The sequence below is a fragment of the Papaver somniferum genome, chromosome 7, assembly GCF_003573695.1.
Source record: "Papaver somniferum cultivar HN1 chromosome 7, ASM357369v1, whole genome shotgun sequence".
Lineage (NCBI taxonomy): Eukaryota > Viridiplantae > Streptophyta > Magnoliopsida > Ranunculales > Papaveraceae > Papaver > Papaver somniferum.
Window position 1 is genome coordinate 82,012,908 of NC_039364.1, and position 27,289 is coordinate 82,040,196.

General features: G+C 35.5%; 3 protein-coding genes and 2 long non-coding RNA genes across 8 annotated transcripts; 3 read left to right on the forward strand and 2 right to left on the reverse strand.

Annotated features, from left to right (window-relative positions):
- Nucleotides 1-1,031: 1,031 nt before the first annotated feature.
- LOC113297755 (protein FAR1-RELATED SEQUENCE 6-like) lies at nucleotides 1,032-3,361 on the reverse strand. The gene is made up of 2 exons (XM_026546329.1): nucleotides 3,133-3,361; nucleotides 1,032-2,961 (listed from the first exon to the last, which is right to left on the reverse strand). Exon 2 carries the CDS (start codon nucleotides 2,957-2,959, stop codon nucleotides 1,655-1,657), a length of 1,305 nt encoding a protein of 434 aa, XP_026402114.1. The 5' UTR covers nucleotides 2,960-2,961; nucleotides 3,133-3,361; the 3' UTR covers nucleotides 1,032-1,654.
- Nucleotides 3,362-5,770: 2,409 nt separating this feature from the next.
- On the reverse strand, nucleotides 5,771-7,697 carry LOC113292841. Of its 2 annotated transcripts, XR_003331900.1 has the most exons (5): nucleotides 7,323-7,697; nucleotides 6,906-6,933; nucleotides 6,752-6,802; nucleotides 6,237-6,366; nucleotides 5,855-6,129 (listed from the first exon to the last, which is right to left on the reverse strand). It is a non-coding gene; the product is annotated as an uncharacterized LOC113292841 (long non-coding RNA). The 2 variants fall into 2 exon arrangements; XR_003331901.1 differs by lacking the exon at nucleotides 6,906-6,933 and having other exon boundaries at nucleotides 5,771-6,129.
- Nucleotides 7,698-14,422: 6,725 nt separating this feature from the next.
- Nucleotides 14,423-16,600, forward strand: LOC113294834. Its single transcript, XM_026543209.1, has 3 exons — nucleotides 14,423-15,358; nucleotides 15,458-15,592; nucleotides 15,812-16,600. The coding sequence occupies exons 1-3, from the start codon at nucleotides 14,423-14,425 to the stop codon at nucleotides 16,598-16,600; spliced, it is 1,860 nt and encodes a 619-aa protein (XP_026398994.1).
- Nucleotides 16,601-16,743: 143 nt separating this feature from the next.
- On the forward strand, nucleotides 16,744-20,193 carry LOC113292835. 2 transcript variants are annotated; one of them, XR_003331897.1, is made up of 7 exons: nucleotides 16,744-16,894; nucleotides 17,653-17,726; nucleotides 18,095-18,235; nucleotides 18,498-18,638; nucleotides 18,929-19,007; nucleotides 19,485-19,659; nucleotides 20,132-20,193. It is a non-coding gene; the product is annotated as an uncharacterized LOC113292835 (long non-coding RNA). The 2 variants fall into 2 exon arrangements; XR_003331896.1 differs by having other exon boundaries at nucleotides 18,118-18,235.
- Nucleotides 20,194-20,955: 762 nt separating this feature from the next.
- LOC113292771 (putative S-adenosylmethionine-dependent methyltransferase RcsF) lies at nucleotides 20,956-25,452 on the forward strand. Of its 2 annotated transcripts, XM_026541633.1 has the most exons (9): nucleotides 20,956-21,115; nucleotides 21,224-21,345; nucleotides 22,265-22,365; nucleotides 22,541-22,736; nucleotides 22,840-22,932; nucleotides 23,057-23,116; nucleotides 23,230-23,304; nucleotides 24,512-24,592; nucleotides 24,867-25,452. In XM_026541633.1, the coding sequence occupies exons 1-9, from the start codon at nucleotides 21,028-21,030 to the stop codon at nucleotides 25,215-25,217; spliced, it is 1,167 nt and encodes a 388-aa protein (XP_026397418.1). In that variant the 5' UTR covers nucleotides 20,956-21,027; the 3' UTR covers nucleotides 25,218-25,452. The 2 variants fall into 2 exon arrangements, with proteins under 2 accessions (XP_026397418.1, XP_026397419.1); XM_026541634.1 differs by lacking the exon at nucleotides 20,956-21,115 and having other exon boundaries at nucleotides 21,239-21,367.
- The last annotated feature ends 1,837 nt before the right edge of the window (nucleotides 25,453-27,289 follow it).

Here is a 27,289-nt window from a genome sequence, read left to right on the forward strand (position 1 = left end):
GAGTTACTTGAATGCTCATAGTACAATCTCCCCTCTCTTATTACATCACAGAATAACTCAGTACATCACATATGTAAACTCTTCTCTTATTTGGAGTAGTTGGGATGTCCTAATGAGTCAGCAACTCTTGTCTACTGTATTTCATGTACGCTATGATACTATAGCCTCTGTAATTTGCTCAGTGCTTTCGTATGAGCCTGTTTTCTACTCACTGCTTCTGCATAAGTTTTTTCTCTTAATATAACTTTCACATTTGAAAAATTTGTTTATTAGCTGAATATTCTGGTAGTGTCTAAGAAAGTTATACGACAATTATGACTCGAGATCACATCAACCTCTATTTTGTATAGTCCCAAATTAGTCCCAAATCGCAGTTTCAGAATAGAGATTCGCAAGTCCTTTCCTCGACTCCCTTCTCGGGTTTCACAATCTCTTTCACTGAGCTGAAGTATTACTCATTGCAGTAATTAAAATTGGGGAAACAAAAGGACACCACATTGAATTTCTTGTTCAAATTCGTAAAGATGATCTATTTTCGCTGACGACTAAATGCAACTTTATAGGGCTTTAAATAGGACCGAGAATCCACTAGTAACACAAGTTTAAGAAACATATACAAAGTACCCCACAAACATTCCACAGGGAAATTAATTAGTCTTCATACATTATACATGACATTGAATTGCATTCAACAGTATCAGAGGTCTGCACGGTGCAGAAGCATTCCTACGAACTGAACACTTATGGTATCCATCTTATATATGCAACCCAACAAATTCCTCGTAAAGCTCTCATTTTTGGATTGCCTGCAAGAGTTTAGTTTCAGCATCTTATGCAATACCTGTACTCGCATCATTAGGGTTCTAGCTTTCCAAATTCGTTTAGTACACAAAACAGACGAATAACTAATTTCAAAGAAATGGGTCAAAAAAAAAAAAAAAAAAGAAGAACCAACTTCAAAGACATCAAATTTCTGACTCTGCAGTTGCTGATTCATATATTCTTTTGGCAGTTTCATATGCATATACCTATGCACTATTGTTGAAGATCAATATGGCAATGGTTCTATTTTATATACTACGAAGACAGATTATTACTTACCCGAAACTCACAGAAGATTTTACCTTAAAACGTTTCTTACCCAAACAAATCCATCTCCATAACAACTTCTGACAAATTTTTCTTTTTTAATTATGCGTTCACCTGCAGATTTTACAGCTAAGTTTACAGTGAGTAAAAACTTAGTGGAAACCATATCAAATTACTCTGTCTATACAATTGTCTTTCACAAGTATAACCGAAAAAGTGAGGTTACATACAAAACTAAGTAATTTAATATTACTGCCACAATTTGATAAGCATGACAGCATAACTTCAGAAGACAATTGGAACCTGAAATGTTAGAATACAGCTCTAAGAAGCTCTTCAGGGAAAAAAAAAGTAAGAGTATCTTCTAACCAGATACCTGCTACTCTTAGTTACAAATAACTTGAGCAACAAAAATCTCGGCCAATGCGTATTAATAGAGATATATAGTTCGGTTCAAGATACACATATCAGTCTGAAAACCAAAAAGAGTACTGCACAAAAGGGTGTGCATTCTTTGAAAAGATTCTGTGTTGGACAGAACAGGTCCTACAGCACCTGTGAACTTTCACTTCAGAGGGAATAAACAAGTGGGCATTGATTTGGGATCAAGCTCCAAACAACCTCGCAAGCTCCCGTATCTCACTTCTGTAAATCGGAAGACAGGAATTTGATGAGAGAATCTAAACAATTCAATCCATGGTATACCCATAATATAATCATACGCTGCTTCTCTTTTAGCCTTGAAAACAGTCTTAAAGCCAGCAACTTGAACTAAAACCAATACTATAAGCCAACGAACATCATACACCTCTAGGACCTCAACTACATCACATTCACAATTCTTGAGGTCATTACACGTCCAGTCAGAGTTGAAATTCCTGTACATCGCCCATACCTCTCCTTTCTTTGGATAGATTTCATACAAGCTTTGTTTATTGACTGATACTCCTGTTGCCAAATGTGAGATATAAGCAGTATCGCTAAACACCTCTTCTTTACCAGCTTTAAACGTTCCGCAGCACACGGGCATTTTCTCATCGAGCCACTTGATCACTTCCCTTGGTGGAGCAGATGGTTCAAGCCATTTTGCGTACAGTTTAAAATCTGGGAACACTTCAACTCTGCTTATCTCAACATAATACTTTGGCATGTCATCTAATTTGCAATAACTTGCCCATACCTGACCAGGATGGAACTTCTCATGAGATTTGTCATTATCGAACTTATAAAACTGTGTCTCTCCAATATCACAACGATTCAGACTGAACGTTCCCTGGGGGCTTTGCACAGCAACAATTTCAGGAATGTTCTCCACTGCTACGGTATGGTAGAGCTCGTGCATTCTTGTTCCTTCTTTGTCATTCAATAAATGTTTCCTTTTCACAGGGTTGCTAATTACTTTGTTGTATCTCCAATAACGAGCTTCAATGGGGATATTCTGATGGTTATGCTCAAGAACAAGCACACTAATCCGCCATTTATCATCAGGTTCCAATCGCGCTGTCAGTTTAGCCTTGCACCCAGTTTTGATTGGCGGATTGAGAACCACTGAAGCATCTGTAACTCTTTTATTCTTACCTTCTCGAATACAAGTAAAAGTTACATGTCTTAATTGTCCGTTATCCTTCTTTGATGATCGTTTTTTACATGGAAATCCCATCCGTTTAGCATAACGTCGATAACATTCATAAATTTCTTCTACTGTATCGAATTCCATCCCCATTTTGGGCATTGCTACCTCACCTTCTTCATCTATAGTAACATCATCATCCACAACCTCAATGATCTCCTTTCCACCTTTATCACTTTTCTCATTTAAACCATCATGACTCTCCCCGAGTTCCACATTTTCAATCTCACTTACATCCATCTCTGCATAAACAAATTACATATAATAACTATGCTAAAATCCTTTCAATAATAGATTTGATTTTTAAGGTCTAATTTCTAAACCAAGTCAAAATTTGAAATGAAAGATAACTTCTTGTGTTCATGTCTAGAAAAAATTAGGTTTTAAGATTTTGCAGAAGTTCAGAATTTTACCTGGATGTCTGAATATTAGGGTTTTTCTTTTTCTTTTCGAATTGAATTACTGTTTCTGCCTTCGTGAAGACTGATGAGAAGAAAGATGCAGAATTGGAAATTTCCCAAAAGTTTCTTCAGGTTTTGGATTTCCCTCCCCAATTTCGAATGCATTTAGGTAGAGTAGCCTGGAAATGCTTTAACCAGTATTACGGTATTACGACGGAGTACTGTACGACCGTGAAATTTAGTTTAACCCTACTCTTTGCAAACGATCACGGTGACGGCCGCTTTTTTATTTGGTTTTGAAGCATGGAAGTTTCGCTTTTTCTTGCGTGCACAACTTTTTTCTTTTATTTTCTTATACATATACTAGGTATCACCCCGGCCTACGGCCAGGACTCAACCTTCATAAATTTTTATTTGTTGTTTGGTCGGCTAGTCAGTATCATCTCACAAAATTTTATTCGGTCTATAATTGTTGGGTATTGTATTTAATTAGTTAGTCGAGTCATATTAGTCAAGGATTAGGCCTGTGGACCCGCGATTAAGGATGGTCTATGTATTTAGATAGTCGTGTCATACCTTAGTAGCCGGGACCATAGACCCCGGCCGTGGATTGAAAAATTTAGGGACAAACACAGTCCAACATTAATATTAAATTAATTGTGATTTGGTTGAGCATATAAGTTAACTGGGACTTACAGCCTCGATGTTTTGTTGGTCGGGGCTTACAGTCCAGGTCGTGTTCCCTTACACAAATTCCAGTTATTTTATTGGTCGGATCAAATTAGCTGGGTCAAATTAACCGCGATCATAAACCCGACCATGACCCCATAATGTTTTTGCCAATTTATATTTGGTGCTAAGGTTATCCGTCTTCAATTGAGTTGTGGATCGACATTATATATATTCACTAATACAAAAGAAGAGGAAACACAATTCATACAGACCCTTGACTTGAGCCGTACCGTTATGGTGAATCCACACAGACCCTTGAGCCGTACTGTTACGGTGAATCGGGTGAAAGTTTCATGTAGAGGGAGAAAAAAAAATTATGGAGTAAGAAAACACAAAGCCTCATATTTAAGTATCTATAGGCTAAACGTAACCCTAACACTAATTAATCTTGCTTCAAAAAGGGAAAAAAACAAACACTTCTAATTTTAATTATGTGGAAGATATAATTTAAAGGTTAAGGTATTTTCTTTTAATTTGTCGGGGAGAGCTAAGATTAGAACTGTGTCTAGGTTGAGGTCGTAAGGTTAGTCGCCATAAGGTTTAATGGTCTATGTCTAGTAGTTTAATACCAGGCCATGGCATAATCGAGTCCGTCCAAAATATAGGAAACCCAAGGGATCGGACGGACGGTGTGCTTCCGTTGGACGAACGTGAACATTAAACATTTTTTCGTTGGTCTATGTCCAGTTGGTAACGGTGTGCTTGGAAATCCAAAAATAAGGCAACTAAACGGATCTTATGGTAGTTTGGCAAAATCAAATAAATACCAATAATTGGTATCCAGAAATATACACGTATCTTATGGTAGTTTAGCAAAATCAGGAAACCCACCGATCGGACGGACGCCTATATAAAACATATAACGAATTGATCCACGCCGTGGGATGACGAAATCGATGGTCGGATTTGTGAGGCTACACACAATACTTCTTTTTATAATATAGATATATATATATATATATTAACTAGATTTTGTGCCCGGGCGTTGCAAACTTGGTTCGCCAATTCAATCTACAACTACAAACTACAAATACAATGCATCACTGCCTCTTTATTTGATTTGGTAAAGCTCGGCTTCGCCTCGCCCAAGTCCCCATTTGATTTGGTAAAGCTCGGCTTCCCCTCGCCCAAGTCCCCATTTGATTTGGTAAAGCTCGGCTTCGCTTCGCCCAAGTCCCCATTTGATTTGGTAAAGCTCGGCTTCGCCTCGCCCAAGTCCTTTAAATTAATTGGAAGTTGTTGCAAACGAACCCTAGCAGAAATTAATAACCCAAACGGGAATGCATCCACGTCGTTCTTGTGGACGCTTGGCGATCTTCGTAATCATTAGGAAAAATTAACTTGACCATTCAGTGGCAATATCATTGGAAAAGCAAGTATCCGTTCATATCCTTTTGGATAGTGAACACATCTTTAATGTATCTGTGGTTGACACTTACATTGTCCATTCAGTCAGTGTCAATATCATTGGTCAAGTCCTAAGTATATACATATTCAAGGCATGTGCATTAAGAATGAAAAGTTAATGCACATGGTTTTTTTTTCTTCCATTCAGTCACTTCTAAGAGATTATGCAACATGGTTTTTTTTCTCTCTCGTAGGTTTTTTTCTTTAATATGAAAATCTAGATTTTGAGAATCTCTTTTCTCCATAGCTTCATGTAATTGCTTAAGATCCTTATTGTACTATTTCTCACGCAACTAACAACATAGTAAAATCATGTTGCATAGTATTAGGAAGACTATAACAGTACCAAAAAAATAACATTCTAAATCACTTCATGTTGCTGAGCTTTGTCACCGTCAGCGTAATTACTTTATTCTTTCTAGTGACACTGGAATTGATGCAGGGGCAGTAGTGCATCAAGAATATTTTCAGGCATGTCAGTTTGCAAGATCTAAGGTATCTAGAGGGTGTATATACAGAAAATAATTGAATAGATTGAGTATACGTTAGATATACAGGTCTTCAATGAAATTTTCTCAAGTCATCAGAAAAGAAATGAAAAATAAAGTAAAAAATTTCAGATTAGACAAAGACCAAAAGTATATATAAGAACCCAAACTAAGAACATAAATCACAATATAAGAATCCATAGTAGCCTAGGACGGAGCACGATGGTAGAATATAAACCTCCTCTTCGGGCTATGTACCGACATCTTTTTCTTTTAACCATAATTTTGATTTGGTGTAATGTGGCTTCGCCTGTCCCCATCGTGCATCATATTTGATTTGGTGTGGCTTGGCTTCACCTCTCCCAACGAAATAAAAGGTATGCTGCACCGAACCTTGGTTAGTACCTACTTGTAAATATTTTTTGATACTCAACAACCAATAAAATTCCAATAGCAACAACCATATTCAAAATCAATTTCATTTATTACCCGAGACATGACATTGTGCCCATCCAGCTGCACTGAAAAAAGAAGCTTCATTCGAAGATGAAATGTTGATGGAACGAATCCCCATGTTTTCCATAAGAGACACAGCTATGTCCCATACCATCAGTTGGACCTAATCATAAAAATAAAAAATAAAAAATGAATGAGTCCCAACATTTGAAGACCTTGAGCATCAATCATTTTCTGTGTCTTGAACACATCTAAAGGGAGCAGTGATGATAGAAACAGCCCCGCCTGACAATACCCAGACACCTACTGACAACCCTTCAAAACAATTACATAAAAATAGAAGTGATAACACCATAATGTTTTCATTATGCCACTGTCTTCTTTACTACTATGTTCATTTCTAATAGTTGGTATGCGTCGAGTTTCAGAATCATTGTTGTAGGAATTTTAATATGATGAGCATAATCTTAAAAACTTAAAATTAGAGATATTTGAAGCCCAAAATATCTGGCTTTGCCTACTGTTCTCATATTTGAAATTATGTATACCTGGTTTGTTCCTGTTGTCCTTCCTAAACAAACAAACCACACAAATCGCAGCTGCAAAATTAAACCAAACAAACAATATTTATAACAAAATCATCAATTTGACCAAAATATACCAATAATGAATAAGAAAGGGAAGAATATGGTTACAATTTACCAAAAGAGAATGAGATGTGGTAGTGTATCTGTTTCAATAAAATCATACCAGCAGAATAAATCAAAACTATTTGTTTTAATAAAAATCGTACCTGCATAATAGATCAAAACGATAGAATTTTTTTTTTATTAACTTGAGAAAAATAAGCTATTAACAAAGAAGAAACATGAACAACAAAAGATAGAGAGGCAGGACAACATATATCATGATTTTTAAAAATCAAACATACCCATATCTAAGAATTCAAAAAAGGAAGTAACCCTTAACCTATTAGAATATATAAAACAGATTAGTTTTGTCCCGAATCTGGGCACTCTATATCAATCCATTAACAATGACATAAATCACTTTCAAGTACAGAGTCGAGTTGAAAAAGAAAACAGTAAAACGAAACACAAAAAATTGATTAGAGTTTACCTTGAAGATTAATCCAATCTCCCTGCAAACTTAGTGGTACAAAACTATTTATCCAAGTATAGCCCTAATAAAAAAGTGAACCCTAATAACATCAATCAAAATAGAGATGATGATGAAAACGAAACCCTAATCAAACGGGATTAAAGATATTCCCGTTCACTGGAACATTAGTTGATATTGTTCATGATGATGGCTATATGTGAGATTACCAAATAGAGGAAAAAGAAGAAGATGTGAGAGCAGAAATTGAGCGAATGAGTTTTAAGAGAACGTCATTAGAGAGACTTTTTGCACATATTTTTCTAGGTTTTAGTTTCTTATTATCCTACCAGGGGATAAGGCCTTTGTCCCCTGGCTAGTTGCTTTTATTTTCTTTGTATCATCATCTCCATAAAGAAAGCATATTCTAGGGTTTGTTTTTAGGGTTAGTTTTTTTTTTTTTTTTTTCTTTTTATGTTTTATGAACGAAACAGAAAAGGGTTTGGTATGTTTTTTTTGGGTTTTATGTTTTGCGCCCGAAATTTGTGTGGGAATTCCTCTTTTTTCTCCCATTTGAGGAAAAGTGAAACAGAGCAATTCTGTGAGAGGGTGACGGTCACCGTTCAACGTGGAGTCTAAGGAGCTTAGGATTTTAAAGGAGTTAGATATAGTAAAAACTCCATATATTAATAGCTTTGGGACTTCACAAAATTATTAATATATGGAGTTTATTAATATAGGGAGGTATACCAAAAAAAATTTGCTCGACAAGAAGTTTTAAACCTGCTCGAGAAGTTGGAAATATTTTGGATTCAACAAGAAGGTGCACATAATAACGAGGTCTTACGTATACGCAAATCAAAAGATGCGATAACAATCCAAAAACTTACATCATTTTCTCAAACAATTATAGATACATATTTTTTTTATATTAAATTTTGATGTAAGAAGATCTATAATTTTCCGATTATGTGAATTATATTAATATAGGGGGTAAATTCCTTATGGTGGGACTAGAAAATCTATTAATATTAAAATGTGGAGTTTATTACTATTTACAACTGGCCCAAGTTGGGACCATGATTATTTATTAATATATAAAGTTTATTAATATATGGAGTATCAATATGTAGAGTTTTTACTGTAACTAGAGAAACAAAATATTACAATAGTATTTTGTTCAAGAATTAAAATATTGGCATCTCACTGTTATCCTCAGAAACTCGAAAAGAAATTTCATTCAGATTTAAAAACCGAAACAAGGTGCACAAGGAATGTAGCTTGGCATTCTAATCCATTGTTGATCTTGTATTTTCTTGTTTTCATTGCCAAGATATCAACAACTTCATTACATCTTTTGTCCTTGAACTAAATACTCAAAAAAACTTTTCCATGAATTCAGAATCTTCCTCACTTCAGAAACTATAGCCTGATTCATATATTGTACTTTATTTCCTTTATCCTAACCAAATATTATTAATCTCTGAAAGTCTCCTTGTATCTGAAAGTTCATGATGTTCATACTTTTGGCACATTGCGGTGACTCTAGTAAGCCCAGAGCTTCTGCTTCTTCTCAACTTTTAGCGCTGATAGTCTCAGATCTGGATTGTACAACTGCACCTGGATTGGACATCCTATTTTCCACTATACAAAATCCGATCAGCAATGATTGCATAATATTCACTCGGCCAGCCTACTCTAGCATATTGCACAATTGTTGTGCAATATTGTCTCTAGCCCAATTACCTGCATAATGCGCTAGAGTAGCACCACAAAGCTCGAGGTCATCTACCTAACTGGCCTAGTGCATCATTTGATGCGAGAATGGCCTTTCGCCAATATAGCTAGCTAGAAACATGATATTGGCTAATATGTGAAACTTAATGCGCCACTTTTTGCGCAATATTGGCCTTAGGCCAATATGCCTCTTACTACGCAATGGAAGCTTTGGGTGAAGCTTAATCTCAGTCCATGGCGCATCTTTTAGCATACGCCACGCTAAAAACACAGGGTGTTACATAGGGACTTGCAAGAAGGGTGTAAGTCCAAGGAAGTATGAAACAAAAGGATTACAAAAAAAATGGCGCCCTGAAAGTGACAAAATAGGCGACCATCGGAAAAAATTCACAACCGCCAAGGTGACGACGAAGAAGCAAGATGAAAGAAGTATGGGTTGTTGGAAAGACCAGACGCCTTACCAAACAACCATGGGACTTAATGTAGACACCTGGAAAATACCAACAGAAAGCACCAGCATAGGGTCGGCGGCACGACATCAGAAGACACGAGCAACCAGCGACGTCTCTAGAACTGACGCTTACATAAAGATAATCCCTTTAGACTACACGTCGAAGACCAAAAAGACCTCCCCTTAACGATAAAGAGAAGCCAGAAAACACTCTACCCCAAAGAATACGTGTACGGTTTTTAATACATGAGATTGCAGAGAAAGATAAGGAGGACACATGTATGACATCCCCAGTCATGAGATGTCTATAAATAGGTCTGCTCATTCCTGACAAACCTAGCGGTTATTTTATGGAAAACCGTGTTCAAATTTCTGGAGCAAGTTTATGTATTCCAAATTATCTGTACTCTGTATATTTTGTACCTTATACAATATCCATTATATCTCCCCATTAGAATGTATAGTGGATTTGTTTTCGAAGTCTTCGGATATTCGGAAGGGTTAGATAAATAGAGTGATGATGAGCCAACAATTGCACAATGCATAGCTGAAATGATATTAGTATTATTACTTAAGCTATGTGATTTTATATTTCAATTCACACTGACATTAGCTCAGTTTGGAAGTGCCAATTAATGAAAGCGAGAATTCGTTGACTTGCACTGCTAATTTGGAAAAACAGGAAACTTTGTATCCATCCGAATCTTTTTATTTGTCAGGGATTTCTACATTAATAATCTTATTATTCTCGGTTGGGGTTTGTTGCTTGTAGGCATGTTCCAAGAACAATTAGTTATGTGCATCTGGTGATTCTCTTTTCTGAAATTCTATCGTATATATAACTCTAAAAGAAAAGTAACCAAAAGTTACAGAACACAAAGCTTACACATCTAATACATGAAAACATGAACGGGAAGAAAAATTATGTATGAGGAAACACGATCTAAAATCTAGAATACAAAACAAAGTTTGGACAAGTTAGGCAACATAAAGAGAGGTCCAGACTTGTCTAGGGAGAAGATAAATCAATGGTTGTGATTTGTTCAACTTAAAAACATTGTAAATATTTATTAATGAGTGTCTCATTAACTGCTCATAATGAATGATATATTAATTTTTCATTATAAATTTTCTCTTAATTAATCTAATGAATATATATTCCCATTAATAAATAATTTTAATAGAAATTATATCAATAGAAATTAGTGGTGGTAATGAAAGAAGTAGTGGCCTCTAGAAGCGATGGCGGGTGTTAGTGAGTGGTGGAGGCGATAATATTGGTGGTGGTGGAAGAAATATTAGTTATGGGTGGTTTTATGGCGGTGGGTTGATGAATAGTTGTGGACAATATTAGTCATGTATATTTACAACACGGATAACATTGCATTGCGGAAGACGTAGTTAGTTGTTTTTAGCACGATTGATAAAATTAGATACCATAACATTTAGGAAAAATGATCACGGTCGCCGACTCACCTAAACCGTACCACTGCTACCTTAAGTACCTGATTGTATAAATCATGGTTCTAACCGTTAAAATAAAGTTGTCACCTAAACGGTACCCTTGCTAACTTTATACATGATGTTTGTGATTAAAAATTAGAAGTACGATCAAAGGCCAACAGGATATGGGCGGCGATTGTGTTGGAGAAATAAATGATATCAGATGGTTTTGTGGTGGTGGCAGCGGTTGGTGAGTAGTAATAGAATATGTTAATTTCGTGTCGTCACAAAATGGGCAACATTATCAATTAGAAGACGTGGTTGATCATCTTAATGACAAAATAAACCCGGTTAAAGTAGATGAAAGATTAAAAAAAGAATAACAAAATGTCGTGTTATATAATTACTGAAAACAAATGGCACAAGACCAAAACAATGCACAAAAAATTACTTATTATCGACATGTGTTGTTACGGTAAGGGTTGTACCCTATCTAGGTATACTTTTCTGCCTATTTGTTTGTACTGTATTATAAAACGAAGCTTCGCTAAGTTGGGAAATATAAAGACTGGTACTGATTTTTCCTCCCAATTGATAAATTCACGACTGCGGTCTATCCCATAAATACACGTTGTAATTAAGAAAAACTCATAACATATTCTCTTCATCCCATCTCAAAAGTCAAAATCAAAACGGAGAAATTTGATCAACTGAAACAATAACAAACCTGCTTTCCCATAAAATTGAACAATTGATCGTCTCGCTTACATTCAGTAGGATGAGTGGATTTGAAAACCCTAATTTTCAACTTTGGAGCAAACGAAAATCATAAATAAAATTGAGAAGGGGAGATAGACTGCATAGAGAGAAAAAACTTAAATCCAAGAATAATAGTTCCGCTCAATCTTCTTTCCTTGTTCTTTCAATCTTCTTCCACCAAAACGTACATCCATGACCAATCAAACTAACCCGACGTAACAACGTTTGACAAAACCCTTTCTTTACATTGCTTCATGTATGAATTTTTGGGGTTTCCATCATTTTTCTGAATTTCATTCATTGTATATTTAACCGAAGTATACATTTTCAAAGATAGCATAATTGATTACAATAACCTCATGGTCGAAATTTAGCTATTGCAGGTCATCGGGGTTTCAATCCATTCAGAAATTTTGTTTTAGAAAGGTGAGATTTTCTCAAGTACCAATTTATCCTTTCTATTTGTTTAGACTTTAGCGGAAATAGATTTTGGTTACATCTTGATAGATACACTTAGATAGAAATTTATAAAATCACTCATATTACACATTATAATTTGACAATTGGTTGGTATTTAAAAAATGATCATATATGTATATATAATGCCTTTTTTTCGGGCTTCTGTATCAAAGTCCAGGAAGATTTGACAAGCAACTATTTTCAATAAATAATCTAACAAGATTATACATAATCTATATAACACTCGTGCCGTTATGGCACGGGTTAAACCCTACTTTTAGATGGAGAAACACGACCTTTTACTTTCCCGAAATGTTTTCTTTCACAATGAACTTCCATTTGATGTCTTAGCTTCAGTTTAAACACTCTTCCGACAATATCAGGTATATCTTCTCGCCGAATATGTTACCATGATACCAACTGCAATGCTGCTAAAATCTCTTTCCATTTTGGATTGCGGGTGAATTATGGAGAAATCCGGAATACCAATACATCTACAAATTTCAATAGCATCTTGGCAGTGCTTTATTATGTACCTTGGACTCTCGCTGTGGGATGATAGCAGTACATTTATTTTCACTTGTTGTTCATCCTTTGATGTGTCTCCTTTCAACAGTGTATTTTTCAATCTACAAATGCAATTTATCTCTCTATTTGCTCTTGATTTTCCCTCACACATCTAAGTCGACAGTCTTCAATACATGCATAAGCATCAACTACGTACTTCTGGAACAACCAGCCACCACAGGTAAAAATTTGTCCTTAATCAAATCATTTTTTTATTCTAAAGGCATAAAAATCTCTTGTAGTGATCTTTTGACGTTTTATGACTTCACCATTTGTAACGACTTTCGTGTCTTTGTAAGCAATATTAATTGAACAACCATCTCACCATATTGGAACAACAAAGGGTATTGCATTGCCTATAACATGGATGTCATTATGAGATTCTTGTAAAACCTTTATCTTTGTGTTCTACTATGATATCTTTGTATCACTATTAAAGCTGTAACTTCTGAACACATTGGTAAGTTGTATTTTCTACTGTCTAGCATCCTTTTCTCGGAAACTGATAATTCGCAAGTGTAATTCAATCATAGGAGTTTGTTGTATATCTTAAAGGATTTTGCAACCACATTATATTCATCTATCGTAAATTCATAATTGTTAACTCTTTGATTATATCCAATTCATCATTCATCTTTTTGATTGAAGTTTCTTGTTTTTGTCTTCATCACCTTTCGTTATTTTCAAATTTTCCCATATTTATTTTTCTTTCTTTCAATTATTGGCTTCCACCACAGGTAACAATGAACCAACTACAAAATTATGTATGCTTACGGTGCGTCACCCCCTTTTGATCAAAACTATTGTATATACAGATTTTACAGTATCCACTTCTGTTGAGATAACAAAACAAAATAAACATTGGGATTTAAGAAAGAATTTAACTAGAAATTTGATAAATATTTTCCAGTGCTTACTTCTCGAATACTCGGTTCATCCTCACCGGAGCTAGCATCAAAATCTGATCCATTTAATCTTTGATCACTAATAGCATTGTATTCTGTGTTTGCAAACAATACACCCAAAATTTGTACTAAGATAAGTTTTGCCTTACGATGTGAACATAAATTAATGGGTTTTGTGTAAATTCTCTGATTTTCTAACTTTGGATTAGTCGATTCTTTTGAAAGTTTTGAAAGTTTAATTGTATGTAGAGAAAGATTTAGATTTACCCGGTAAAGTTATTTTAGGAAATATAGTTACATCAGGAATCATGTTAAGGTTAGTCGTGTTAGTGATCAGGCAAGGGCTAGTTTTGGCCCGGACCGAGGCATAATCCCTCTCGTGCAAATTAAACGGGCAATTCTAGCAACATGATGCCTAAAATCAATAGCCACCTTTGACTCAAAATCAAACCCCAAAATTTAACTGAGACCATAGGACGACTAATATCAAAGGCCGTAATTGACCCATAGTCGGACACTCTTCTTCATTATAATATAGACGGAATCTGTAAGGAGGGTATTAGTGGTACAATGGCCTTGAAATTAGATTTATCTAAGGCCTTTGACAGAATTGAGTGGCCATTTATTCTTGGTATGCTTAGAAAGATAGGTTTTCCTGATAAGTTTTGTAAACTGGTAGAGCAATGTATTAGTACACAAAAATATCCATTCTTCTTAATGGATCTCCCACTGAAGATTACTGTCCTTCGAGGGGTTTAAGGCAAGGAGATCCTCTATTCCCTTACCTTTTTATTATTTCCATGGAGCTTCTATCTAGTTTGCTTATGAATGCTGCGACTAATCATGTGATTTCAGGGGTTAAAGCTGCTAGAAATGCACCAGGTATAACTCACCTTTTGTTTGCAGATGATATTCTCATATTTTCTAAGGCAGATATGCATAATATACAAGGTATTTTGGATGTTCTTGCTAAATTTGGTATGTACTCTGGCCAAGTCCTCAATCTTTCTAAATCCAATGTATATTTTAGCAATAATATTAACCCTGAGGATATAAATTTTCTTGCTAATGCACTTAGAATGGAGGAGATGAAAGATAATGATAAGTACCTAGGAGTTACTCTCCTTATAGGAAGAGATAAAACTAAGGCCTTTAAACCCATTATTCAATCTTTTGTCTCTAGATACAAAAATTGGAAAGGTAAAACCATGAACCACTCTGCTAGAACCACTATGGTTAAACATGTGCTTAACACTCTTCCTTCTCATCAAATGGGTAGTTTTAGAATTCCTAAAAAGTTGATAACTCAGATGGATACTCTGCAAAGACAGTTTTGGTGGGGTAAAGAAAAAGATCTTTATTTCATTGGTTGGAGTAAGCTTATGATACCAAAAGCTCTAGGTGGTCTAGGCTTTAGAAACTTAGAACATTTTAATACTGCCCTTCTTTCTAAAGTGGCTTGGAGATCCTGTAATGATGAAGAGTCTTTATGTTTTAAAGTTCTTAAGGCTAAATACTCTAAAGATGGTAGCTTTCTACATTTGGATAAATTAAAGGATGAATGTTCTTGGCTTTGGAGAGGTTTGTTTTCTGGATTAGAAATAATAAAACAACACACAATCTGGGCTGTCAGATGTGGTACTAAAATTAGCATTTGGCTAGACTGCTGGGTTATAGGATTAAATAGCCCACCTTTTCCCATTGTTGGTGCATCTAGCTATAATAATTTTAACTTGGTCTGTGATCTCTTTTTACCTGGCACAAGAGAACGGGATATTAATATTCTTAATACTCTCTTTTCCCATGATTGTGTTGATCTTATTATCTAAATGCAGATTCCCACTTCTGGTGAAGATTTCATTATATGGAAACCTGATAGAAAAGGCAAATTTTCTGTTAAAAGTGCATATAACACCATTTGTGCTGATGATGTTAACTCCATTATCTCAATAGATAGCACTCCTAAAGAGGTTTGGTCTCATTTATGGCACTGTAGAATTCCTCATAGAGTTCAACTTTTTATATAGAAATGCATTAAAGATATAGTTCCTGTTAGAGCTAAAATTTATGTCTATAAGCCTGAGATACAAACTAGTTGCTCTCTTTGTGACTGTAGTATGAAATCTATGAGATACTTGTTCTTTGAGTGCCCTTTTGCTAGATCTGATTGGATAGCGATGAATATACAGATTGATATTATAGCAGCTAATTTTCATTCTGTTCAGGACTGGATTATCACTTGGTTCTCATGTGATGCTAATAATGATAATGTGTTATCCTTACATAATGCAAGATATGTCTGCAGATTAATGTGCACAATGTGGTACATCTGGAAAGACATATGTTCTCTAATCTTTCAAGGAGAAAAGGCAAATGTTCAAAGCACAACTGCTAGAATCAGAAATCTTATAGCTCAGTATGCTGATTATACTGTTTCTATGTCTAATACTCTTAATTGTTTTAAAATAAAATTTTGGGTTCCCCCTGAGAAAGAGTTTGTGAAAGTTAATATGGATGGCTCTTACATTCCAGATACTATAAAAGGAAGCATTGGTTTAATAATTCGTAATTGTGCAGGTAACTGTATAGGTGCTCGAGGTATGACGTTTAATGTGGAAGTGGAAGAGGACTATGGGGCTGAGCATTTCGAATGTAAAACAATGGAGTTGGCTTTAGACTGGATGGATGAGCTGCAGCAAGATAGAGTGATTTTCGAATCAGACTGTGATAATGTAATAAATTCTGTCAAGGAACAACAATCACAGGTTCATTGGTTCAATTCTAGTATTGTTGAGAGAGTGAAACTTAAGTGTAATAGAGTCAGTAAACTTTGGTTCTTTAATGTTGTTCATAGGCTTGGAAATAATGTCGCTCATTCCTTAGCTCGTAAAGCAATTGAGGATGAAGCAAATTTCTGTTTCTTGTCAGATTTCCCAGAAGTGAAAAATACTATAACCCCCTACTATATCAACACATAGAAACCCAACAAAATGGATCCTTCATTGTCAACTCCATTCTTTCACATTTTGATATTTCTAGGCCCAGAACTTTAATTTTTAGGGCTTGATAATAAAGTGACATTTTCATAATATCAAATTTACCCTTTTCAATATATACAAGAGAAAAATCATAAGATCCATTCATTTCTTCATTTTCTTTCTCTCTCATCTCTCTCGCTCGGTTGCAGGTTGCAGAGAAAAAAGTTTCAGGGTTTGCTCTCTCTCTCAGACGAAGAAACAGGCCGAGAACACGATTTCTAATCGAAATTTCCAGTGAGTAATTATTTTATAACTTAGATCTGACCTTTACAAAAAAAGATCCTGATTATCTAAACATAAATTCGAAATCAACATCAATTATTCTTCGGAGATTCAATGAAAATTCATCAGCAGGAACTGAATATGAAGATTCTCGTAGAAAATCAAATCGAACAGGAAAAATTTCAATTCAATCGGTTGATTTCGTAATCTGATTTCATTTCTGCAGAGATTCGTTCTAATTTAGTTTTCTGTTTGAAGATTCATATAAAGTTTCTAGGTTTATATTTCTTTCTTTCATTGATTTCATTTGCTTTTTTAGATCTGGAAGAATGATAGTAAATCATCTGCGTGTTTGTTTATTAGAAGAAGATCTGTTAGAAACGATGATAAATCGAAATTTTATTCTCGGTGTTTTGGAATTTTGGTGCATTTTTGGAGTTCATCCTGGTTATGATTAGTTATTTAGAGATTTGAATGGATTTGATTCAATAGATAAAATAGTTGAGCATCAAATAATCTATGAATTCGAATCAGTCAAATATTATTTCAATTTTATTTTGAATCTGAAATTAAAGCTTGTGAATCTCAAGTTAAGGTTTCATCATCTCTTCTCAGTCTCCATTCAAGTCAGAAGTCTTCTATAATCTAATTAGTTATTGTTTCATCTCTTTCATTTTTTTCAAGGTTTTTTTAAGTTGGGATTTCCTCTTCTTTGTTGTTTTTCATGTATGTAATGATGTTTTAAACCTTAGGACTTACTTATTGTGCAGGTTCAACAATGGAACTATGAAGATCTTCAACAACAACAGAAATAAAGAAGATAACAACTAATCGTCATTCACAGGTGATTCAAAATCTGATTCTTCTTTTGCTTTGGAAACAACTAATGAAGAAGCTGTTAATAGTAATAATTTTCATCTGGAGATTCGGTATCACCAACATCTGAAAATTCTGTTTTTGAGTTCTAAATGTTTGATGAATTGCTTCTGTTGTTTGGTTTTATTGATGTTGTTTAATTTTTGTAATTTAAGGATACGAAATGTAGATGAAGTATTTGGATCTGGCATTTAGTATGTTTATTTACATATTCTCAGTTTTTACTAAACAAAATTGTTACAAAATGTGAAGAAGGACACACAAAACCTTTTTTGAGATCTTTACTTCTTTCAATTGCTAATAAACCCAGTATGTCCATCCTTCCATGTAATGAAGTTTTCTACACTTCCTTGATGCAGAACAACTTTGGGTACTGGAATCTGTACCTGGAGATGTAAATCCTGAAGAGAGTGATGGAGAAGTTGAGAAGGTTTTCCAGACCTTGCAAAGTTTACCCTCAGAAATCCCATCAAGAAAGTAAGAGTTATTCTCCTTCATTTTGTTGTACTTATGTATACTACAGTTTTCATTTGTGCAATTGGGAAGTTGATATACATTCATCTACACTACCATTATATGGATCCACTGTAAAGGTGGACGACTTTTGGAGTTCATGAACTGCCAGTGAACAACACATTTGGAAGTGTTTTCTTCTTTCATGGAAAATCATACCTTCGTAAGAGAATTGACGTTAGTAGATCAACTATCTAACATGTCATATTATGTTTCTAAAACTCAGGTGGCTTGTAGATTACATGATGGAGCTTGGGTTCTTCAAATCACTTTCCCAGTGGGTTGGCAATAACCTTATGAAATCTGGGGACCATGAAACATGGGCTTTTGATCTCCAAGGTGCTGTTGATATGTTCAATTCATACAGGTATGCCCGATTATCCTCATTAATCTGCTGGTATTAGCTCCGTTTGTGCTTTATTATGGATGTGTAACTCTCAGTTACACAAGCTAAGTGGATGTGTAACTTCTAGTTACACAAGCTAAATATATGTGTAACTTCTAGTTACACATGCTAATTAGATGTGTAACTTTTACTTACACATACTGATTGAATACAACAGCTGAAGGTTTTTAATGCTTGGAAACAACTTATTCATGATTAAACCTAGGTAGTACTTGTCATCTTGTATAAGAACTCCAATTTGAATGATTCAGGTTTCAGTTGGTGATATTGTGGTGACTCCAATTTGAATCAATCAATTTATTCCAATTTGTTCTTTTGAAGCTACTTCAGGTAACGTTTTTGTTTTGATTCAATATGATTGACTCATTTAGTAGTTCTATTTTCTTATTTAGTTTGATTAGGTTTTGATTCTTGTTTTGGTTGTTCTATTCAGGTCAGAGAGAAAAATATAATTTTTCTGGAATCAATGAATTTTGAATCTAGGTACGTTTAGATTGTTGTTATTACTGTTGATGTTGTTGTTTTAGGTTCAATTTCTTGGTAATACTAGTTGAATCCAATCATCTAAAAACGATGAACTCTCATGATTACAATGGATTCAGTTATTGACTTGTATCTGTAGATGATAAGATGAAATCTGATTGTTAAAACATCTGTAGATGTTGGGACTTACACATGCTTGTTTAGTTAGTTGATTATACATGCTTGTTTTATGACTTTTGGAGGCTGGCAGTATTGCTTTTGCATCTAGACTAGTTTGTGTATACAATGATTAGTTTGGCTGATATTTTTATGTTTCTTTTACAGGAAAATCAACACTTGTGGTGGTGTTGATGGTGGAGGTGCAGGTTTTGGAGGAGGATGAGGAGGCAGTGGTGGTACTGGATCAGATTTGGAAGATAATTTGTATTTGGAGTTAGTGGTGGTGTTTTGGTATGAAGCTGAGAGGTTTGGTATGGATGTTAGAGCTGTGTTAGACATTGTAAGTTGGATCTACTTTACATTCTGCTTGTCTTAGTGGTGGTGTTTTGGTATGGATGTGTAATTTTTAGTTACACAAGCTAAATAGATGTGTAAATTTCAGTGACACATGCTAATTAGATGTGTAACTTCTAGTTACAAAAGCTAAATAGATGTGTAATTTCTAGTTACACATGCTAATTAGATTCGTAACCTTTACTTACACATACTTTGCTTTAGGTAACTTAGGCTTGCAAGTTCATGATAAATGGCATATTCCATATGCAGGTGTAACTCCTAGTTACATAAGCCATATGCATGTGTATCTCCTAGTTACACATGTTATATGCATGTGTAACTCTCAGTTACACAATTCAGATGCATGTGTAACTACTAGTTACTCTAGTCAGATGCTTGTGAAACTGAATATACATTGTTGTATGTACTGTTCATTTTGATCTTATAAATACTGATTGCTTGTTGTTATATTTCAGGTTTCAGATAACTTCATAAAAGCTAATTGCTTAAACGTGGTAATGATCTCGCTGGAACTGGAGTTGACGTTGAATACACAAGTCAGATGCATGTATAACTCTCAATTACACTAGATAGACACATATGTAACTCTCAATTACACTAGACAGATGTGTGTAAATTCTAGTTACACATGCTAAAAAATTGTTGTAAATGAATATTAAAGTAATACATGTATTTTTTTTTTGTGTTTTCTTTTTGATGTCTATTTTCTGCGTATATATACAAGTGTAACTTTGCATTACACATGTCACAAGGATGTGTAACTTTTGGTTACACTTGCCATATGCATGTGTAACTTCTATTTACACATTCGCAATGTACTTTAATAATTTCGGGCCTAAATTTAATAATTTCGGGCCTAAATTTAATAATTTCGGGCCTATATTTAAATTTTATTTAATTATGGACTTGACAATATACATAAGGGTATCAAGATCTTTTAATAATTCGGGACCTAGATTTAAACATATTTTAATTAAGGGTCTCATATTATGGGTTACCCATGGGTGGGGCCTGAGCATAATTTTCCCTTCCCAGAATTCATTAACATTCTGGTGAAAAACGATTTAAACTGTTCTACAGCCAATTAATAAAAATTTTCTTAATATCAAAAAAAATAAAAAATAGACGGAATCTAGGTTGGATTCCATCAGAGGACCTGCTCTTAGTTTCGGTCCTCGTACCCTTTGCACCCCTATTTGGGCACTACTATCTGGGGGTGTTGCCAAAATTAAAATCTTCCAAGGGTCTTTTTGCTGAAATTTATGTAGGTGGTAACGATTGTTTAGTTCATTGCAAAACAAACGACCAAGCTAGGGTTTAAGGTTTAATTAACACCGGCTGGAGTTTGCTGATGGCTTCTGCCACTGATAGTTCCAAATGGTTTCGGGTTACAATCGCCATTGCAGTTGCTGTAGTTTCCGCAACTACAGCTACTTCAGGTATGATATCTCTCCTTCTCCCTACCATCACTGGTGCTTGGCGGCCAATATCAAAAGCTTTCAGAAACCCTTAATTTTGTTATTCCTTCTTTTCTTGTTGAGTTGCAGTTTATGTATATAAGAAGAAATCAAGACACTGGATTTTGAAAATTAGGGAGCTTGAAGATTCTCTTAAGCATTCTAATAAGAAATGTGCTGCAGAAAGGAAAGGTAGAATCAGGGCTCAACAGGTACCATATCTTTCTTTTTCAGGTATTTGCTTGCACTTTACCTTATTTACCATCAAAAATTTTTAGAGTTCCTTCTTTGGTTATGGTATTGAAGCTAAAATGGAAATACTATATGCAAATGATTTAGGAAAAGATTAATAGGTGTGATTGAAGATGGTTGAGGGTTTGGGTAAGGTACTTGTGGGCATTGAGTCATTAAGTCACCGCCATCTTATTCGTGGTGACTTGAATTGTCAACAACAATGTCTAGGAGATGGTGGATTTGACCATTTCGAGGACAAGTCAACTTTTGCTCTTCCTAGATGGGTCGAGTCTACTCTTTGCAATTTGTTGGTATTGTGGATCCTTTCCACCAGCCACACTTGTATTGCTATTGCTACAAGTGAACACATCCAAAAACCCGTTTGACAAGAAAATTCATCGACTGTTATGATAATATTCTTAAATTGTTATGCAACCTCCTAAGGCGGGAAGTATGTTCAAGGAACAAAACCTATTCTATCCGAAATCCCAAAATGTATGCAGTAATATATAATTATATTATGTTGTGGCGATATATATTATACCAACCAGATGTATCATGATTGGACCCATGTTGTTGAACATATGACCATTAACATATTTTGTGTCTCCTAACTTGTTTATGAAATTTCGTAAACAAGAGGGTTGAAGATCAAGGGAAAAACTAGTGCATCGGTGGTTTTGTTAACAAGAAGATATTTTTCATGCCCTTTTCTTCTTATTAAGTAATCTGCAACAATATTGTGTTAGCACTTAATAAAATCAATATGAGTTTCCAGTGCTCAGAGTTTAGTGGGTTTCCCTTTCTTTTTCTGTCCGTTGTTTTGTTTTACCCATATGTTGACTTGGCTAGAAATTGTTTATCTTTGCTTATGATGCATGTATTTGATTTTTGTAGACTATTCAAAAAGCACTGTCACAAGGGAAGGCTGAAAACCCAAAGGCAAATTCATACCCCATGACACCTATTGCTGTTGTGGAATCCTGCTTCTCCACAAGGTACAGAAGAACTTGTGTGATTCCTACTTTTTCATTTTTCTTCCACTTTTTTTTCTCTCTTATATTGCAATTCTTATATTCTACTTCACCAACTTATAAAAACCTGAGTTCTTTCTCTGCCACATGCACATGTTGAAATGTTCGTAAAGAAATATGGCTTCTCATGTTTGTGCAGAAACGGGACGCCAAGGCAACCTTTGCTTGTTCCTCTGTCCAGGGCATGCTTGGTGTTTGATACAAGCCAGGTTCCTACAGCAGCACTTGACGGTCTTGCAGAATATTCACATTGCTGGATTCTTTATGTTTTCCATTTAAACACAAACGCAGATAAAGTATGGGGTGAACCAGCAAATTTTACGTTTAAAGCAAAGGTATGTTCTGGACTATTTTTGCATTGGGTTTAGGCAGTCTCTTAGCGTGCTTCTTATGGTTAATACTTTTATGAAAGGGTGTGGAAGTGTTTAAAATGGATAGGTGAGAGTGCCAAAACTAATGGGTGGAAAAATGGGCGTCTTTGCAACTAGATCTCCTCATCGACCATGCCCGATTGGACTTACAGTTGCAAAGGTAAACTTTCTTTAGATCAATTTTTTTCTTGTACATACCAAAAAGTATGTTATCTTTTGCTACGAGCCCGCAAAAGAACAAAAGCTTTCTTATTTCATGTCAACCTACACTCTTCAATTATCAGGTGGAAGCAAGGCAAGGTCACATACTTCTACTTTCTGGTGTTGATCTGGTTGATGGAACGGTAACAATTTTTTTTTTTTCCTTTCCTTTCAGTCAACGTGTTTCATTGGATTATTTTTCTTTTTCGGTTATTTTTTATTTTATCCGACTGATCTTGAGAACCGTAATCAACAGCCTGTGCTTGATATAAAACCTTATCTACCATTTTGTGAAAGCATCCCAGAAGCATTAGTTCCACAGTGGGTAAAGGTATTTCCTTTCTGAAACTTTGGTATTATATGAATTCTGCTCATTTTATGTCTGTGTTGATATGTGTCTATTAATGTTAATGGCAGTTCAAGTGTAATTTCCAGTATCTTAGTATGAGATGTTTTATTGCCCAGGCATAATTGATAGAGCTATTTTATAACTAGGGTGCTACGTGCCTACTAACCAAACCTCATTAGGATAAATGTTCAAACAAGCAAACCAACTCCATGAACCTGATTCTGGGTGGAGCTAGTTGATCAACTTTTGAAGATAAATGTTCAAAGGCAAGATACAAACAATCGTCATCTAGACTTAAGGATAAATTCGATTTCTGGTAGTCTCGCTCATCACTTTTAGGGATTGAGAAGTTTTAGTTTTGTCGTCTTTTAGTTGATCTCGGTCACCTATAAGTTTCCACTTTTTTGAAAGTTGATTTAATAGATACCAATTTGTTGAGGAGGCACTGAAAGATACAGGAATTGCTGTCACACCCATCAACCGATGAGCTGAAACAGAAAAGACTAAACTTCCCACAAACCAGGAAGAGAAAAAAACAACAACTAAAGAAGTAAACCCAAGGAACACTATAATAGTATTTAAAGAACAACCCCTTAGGAAGGGCTCGTTGGTGCAACAGAGCTTTGACAGAGATTACCGTGTCGTATTCACTTTGAGATTTGTTATGGAACCTTTTATTTCTTTCCAGCCACAACTCCCAGCAAATATCAAAAGGCAAGTTGTTCTTTATGAAGTGGTCTCTCATCTTGCCGTTTCCTTCTCCGTGAATTTAAGCGGACAGCCGTTTGAGAAAGGAACAACAGTTAGAACATTAAGAAATTTCACGAAGTACGCCTAAACCATGTATACAAGTCTTGTAGTGTACAAGCTTGGTTTGTGGATGGTGGTAGAACCGCTCTTCTCACAAGGTTATCCATGGTTGGCCAGGCATCCCAAAGATACCTTAGTAGGCACCACATCTTGATCTCCTCCATTGTTCTTGTTGTAGGAACAACTCTTAGGTATATTAGGTATAAGTGGTTATCTGGTGTATTTTCACTAGATGTAAGAAAAATGTCAATTTTAGCTTCAACGTGTGACTATAGAACCTTTATCTTAGAAGTTCAGTCTTCTTTTACTGTAGTATGCGATTCTTCTACAGCATTATATATTTCTAATTCATATTTTTGAATTCAATGTTAACATACAGGAAGACAATAAGATAGTCGTAGCATCTGTTCACTTCTCGGATGAGTTCTTGCCCTCACTCACCAGTTGCTGGGCTTCAGCCGTAAGTCTTTCAACTCGAACCTATAATTGCTATCAACCACTTTTTCAAAAATTAGTTTGTGGCCCCTAATTTATAAGTCAATTGTTTGAAACCAGCAGAAATCAGAGGCCCTGAATTTTCTTCTTTTCAAAACTTAAAATGTCTAGGAACCTGGCTCATCGGTCAAATGATCCCAATCTTCTGTGCATTAATAGAGAAAGCGTGCGAGGATTCCTGATTGCGCTAAAATATCATTTTTTTTTATATTTCTCCATTTGAATTTGTTTGGTTTCAGGAGAAAAAGTCACTGTATGCATCACCCGAGGAGTTCCAAAGGTTGGTCAAACAGGTTCTTTCATTCGATATAAGGTCAGTATCGCAACGAAGAAGACCTCATAAGCATAAAGAAGTTTCAAAAACAGTAAACAACATAAATGAGGTCACGTCAGACTTGGAAGATGAAATTGATGAAGAAATCTCTGGCAGTGATGTTACTTATCACTTGACCTTGGAAGGTTTAGAGATCTCTTACAAAATTGACCCTGACGGTAATGTGCTTGTTGAAAAGTCCGCGCTTTCCTCCTACATCAAGATTAATAATCAAAATCGTTCAGGTTACATGCTATGGAAGGATACACTAGGTTAGTTAAAAAAAGAAATTAAGACGTTGGTTTTTTCTATATCGTCAGCGGAAAATCTCTCAAATGTTTGTTTCTTAGTAATATTATTATCTCTGATCTTTCTTAATAGCATATTGTTTTGTTTTACAATTAGAAAATGATTTGGTCTAAACAAACAGAAAGTGTTCCACACTGGTGGTTGATTAGCTTGTCTTATGTTTATTTAATTTGGTGTTAATTATACATTTGCCAATGTAGTTTTCCATAATGTTTGACGACTCTGCTTTTAAAAATCAGGATAATGACATCTAGAGATAACCTAACTCATACCTACTTAATCATACTAACATAGGCTCAAAAACGACAATAGGAACTCGGAGTCTAACTCAGTCCTTCGATTCCACCATTAATGCTCCTCAAATAGCTCTGCATGTCTAGATCTCTTAATCAAATTTACCGTTAACAGCTCTGATATGTTTCTATTTGTCATCAAGACGGCGTATTACTGTTCTCTAGCATCGATCTTTATTTAAAGTTCCCTCTTTTCTTCTTTTGCCTCTCTCAATATCTTTTTCTTACACTGTCTCCTCCTTTATGGCTTGCAGGTTTTAATTTGTCTGAATTTCTTTGTCTTGTTTAAGACCCTGGTAGTGTTTCAATGACGTTTGTCCCAGTCCAAGAGAGTTTTCTCGATTCAATTGCAACATTGTTCAATCCGTCACCTAGATTAAACGAGATGCAGATTAAAGCTGTAAGAACTGCACCTCCCCTTAAGAAAAATGGCAGCACCGCTATGACAAGGAGTACACGTCTCAGTCCATTCATCAACAGCAGGAAAAAAAAAAGGAAAAGAGTTCCCGTTATAAATTGGATTAGTATCTGGTTGATTTGGATCATCAGCACCAGCCTCCTAAATTCAAAGAAACATCTCACTCACCAACATTCTTCCATGGCCTCAGAAGATATCAACAATCTTGCAAACCGGTTCGATTCAGCCTCAATTGACTCCTCTGAGGATATTAGGGAGGTTGTCAATGTCGCCCAAATCAACCCAAGCCTTGTTCTAAGGGGTCAAAGTAACAGCATCATTGGCAAAGTTATCACTAGTGAAAACATGAGTAGAAATACTGCTGAAAGAAATGCTAGACTTCTCTGGGGAAATAAAATTGGAAGCTTTCAACTGAGAAAGAAGGGCAGGAATTTATTCATTGTCAAGTTTGAAACAATTGATGAATGGAGGTGGGTTTTATCAGAAGCTCCATGGTGCCTTGATGGTTTCCTATGGATCATCAAACCTTGGAACCCAACTCAAAATCACAGAGAGGTGTCCTTGGAACCCATCAATTCTGGGTAATCTTTAAAGAACTTCCTCCGGAATTCCTTAATGTATTTGTGGTTAATGAGATGGGAAAGATTCTTGGAAATGTTCTTGAGCTTGATCCCGAGGATGCCAATCCTGTGGATTCAAATGATGTTGGTGCTCTCATTGAGATAAGCATTGCTCAACCTTTAATCAGAGGGGTCCTTAGCCAAAATGCTGCTGACTGCACACAATGGATTCCGTTCTATTACCAAAAGCAGCCACACCAACTATGCCCAGCTTGCTTCATTATCGATCATGACAGTGATGATTGCAAAAACAAAGCAAAGGATGTCAGAGAGTTGTCTCAAAAACTCCACAGATTCCTGGACAAGATTCCTTATAACATGACTACTAATGAGTTTTGGAACATCCATGAGGCTCCAACAAGAATCTCTCCGAAGAAAAACAACAGAAGCAGGAGAGCCAATACGGTCCTCTTCGTCAGGCCAGAAGATGGTCAGTATTGCAACTCTGTGTATCCAGAACAAGCTCAAGAGGAAGATAGTTCGACGGCTTTTTCTACTCATGAAAGAGGTCAAAGTAGCAGGAGAGGGCTCTTCAGAAGGTTTAAGAGGACTAGAGAAGCTGAGAGCTCCAGAGCTAGCTCTGACAACATGACTGAACCAATTGAGGAGGAAGATGAGAATAATCAGCAGCAAGAAGGAGTTGGAGACTGGGACAAGCACATTGTGAACTAATATGGATCTGATGCAGGACAAGGAAATTCAATGGTAA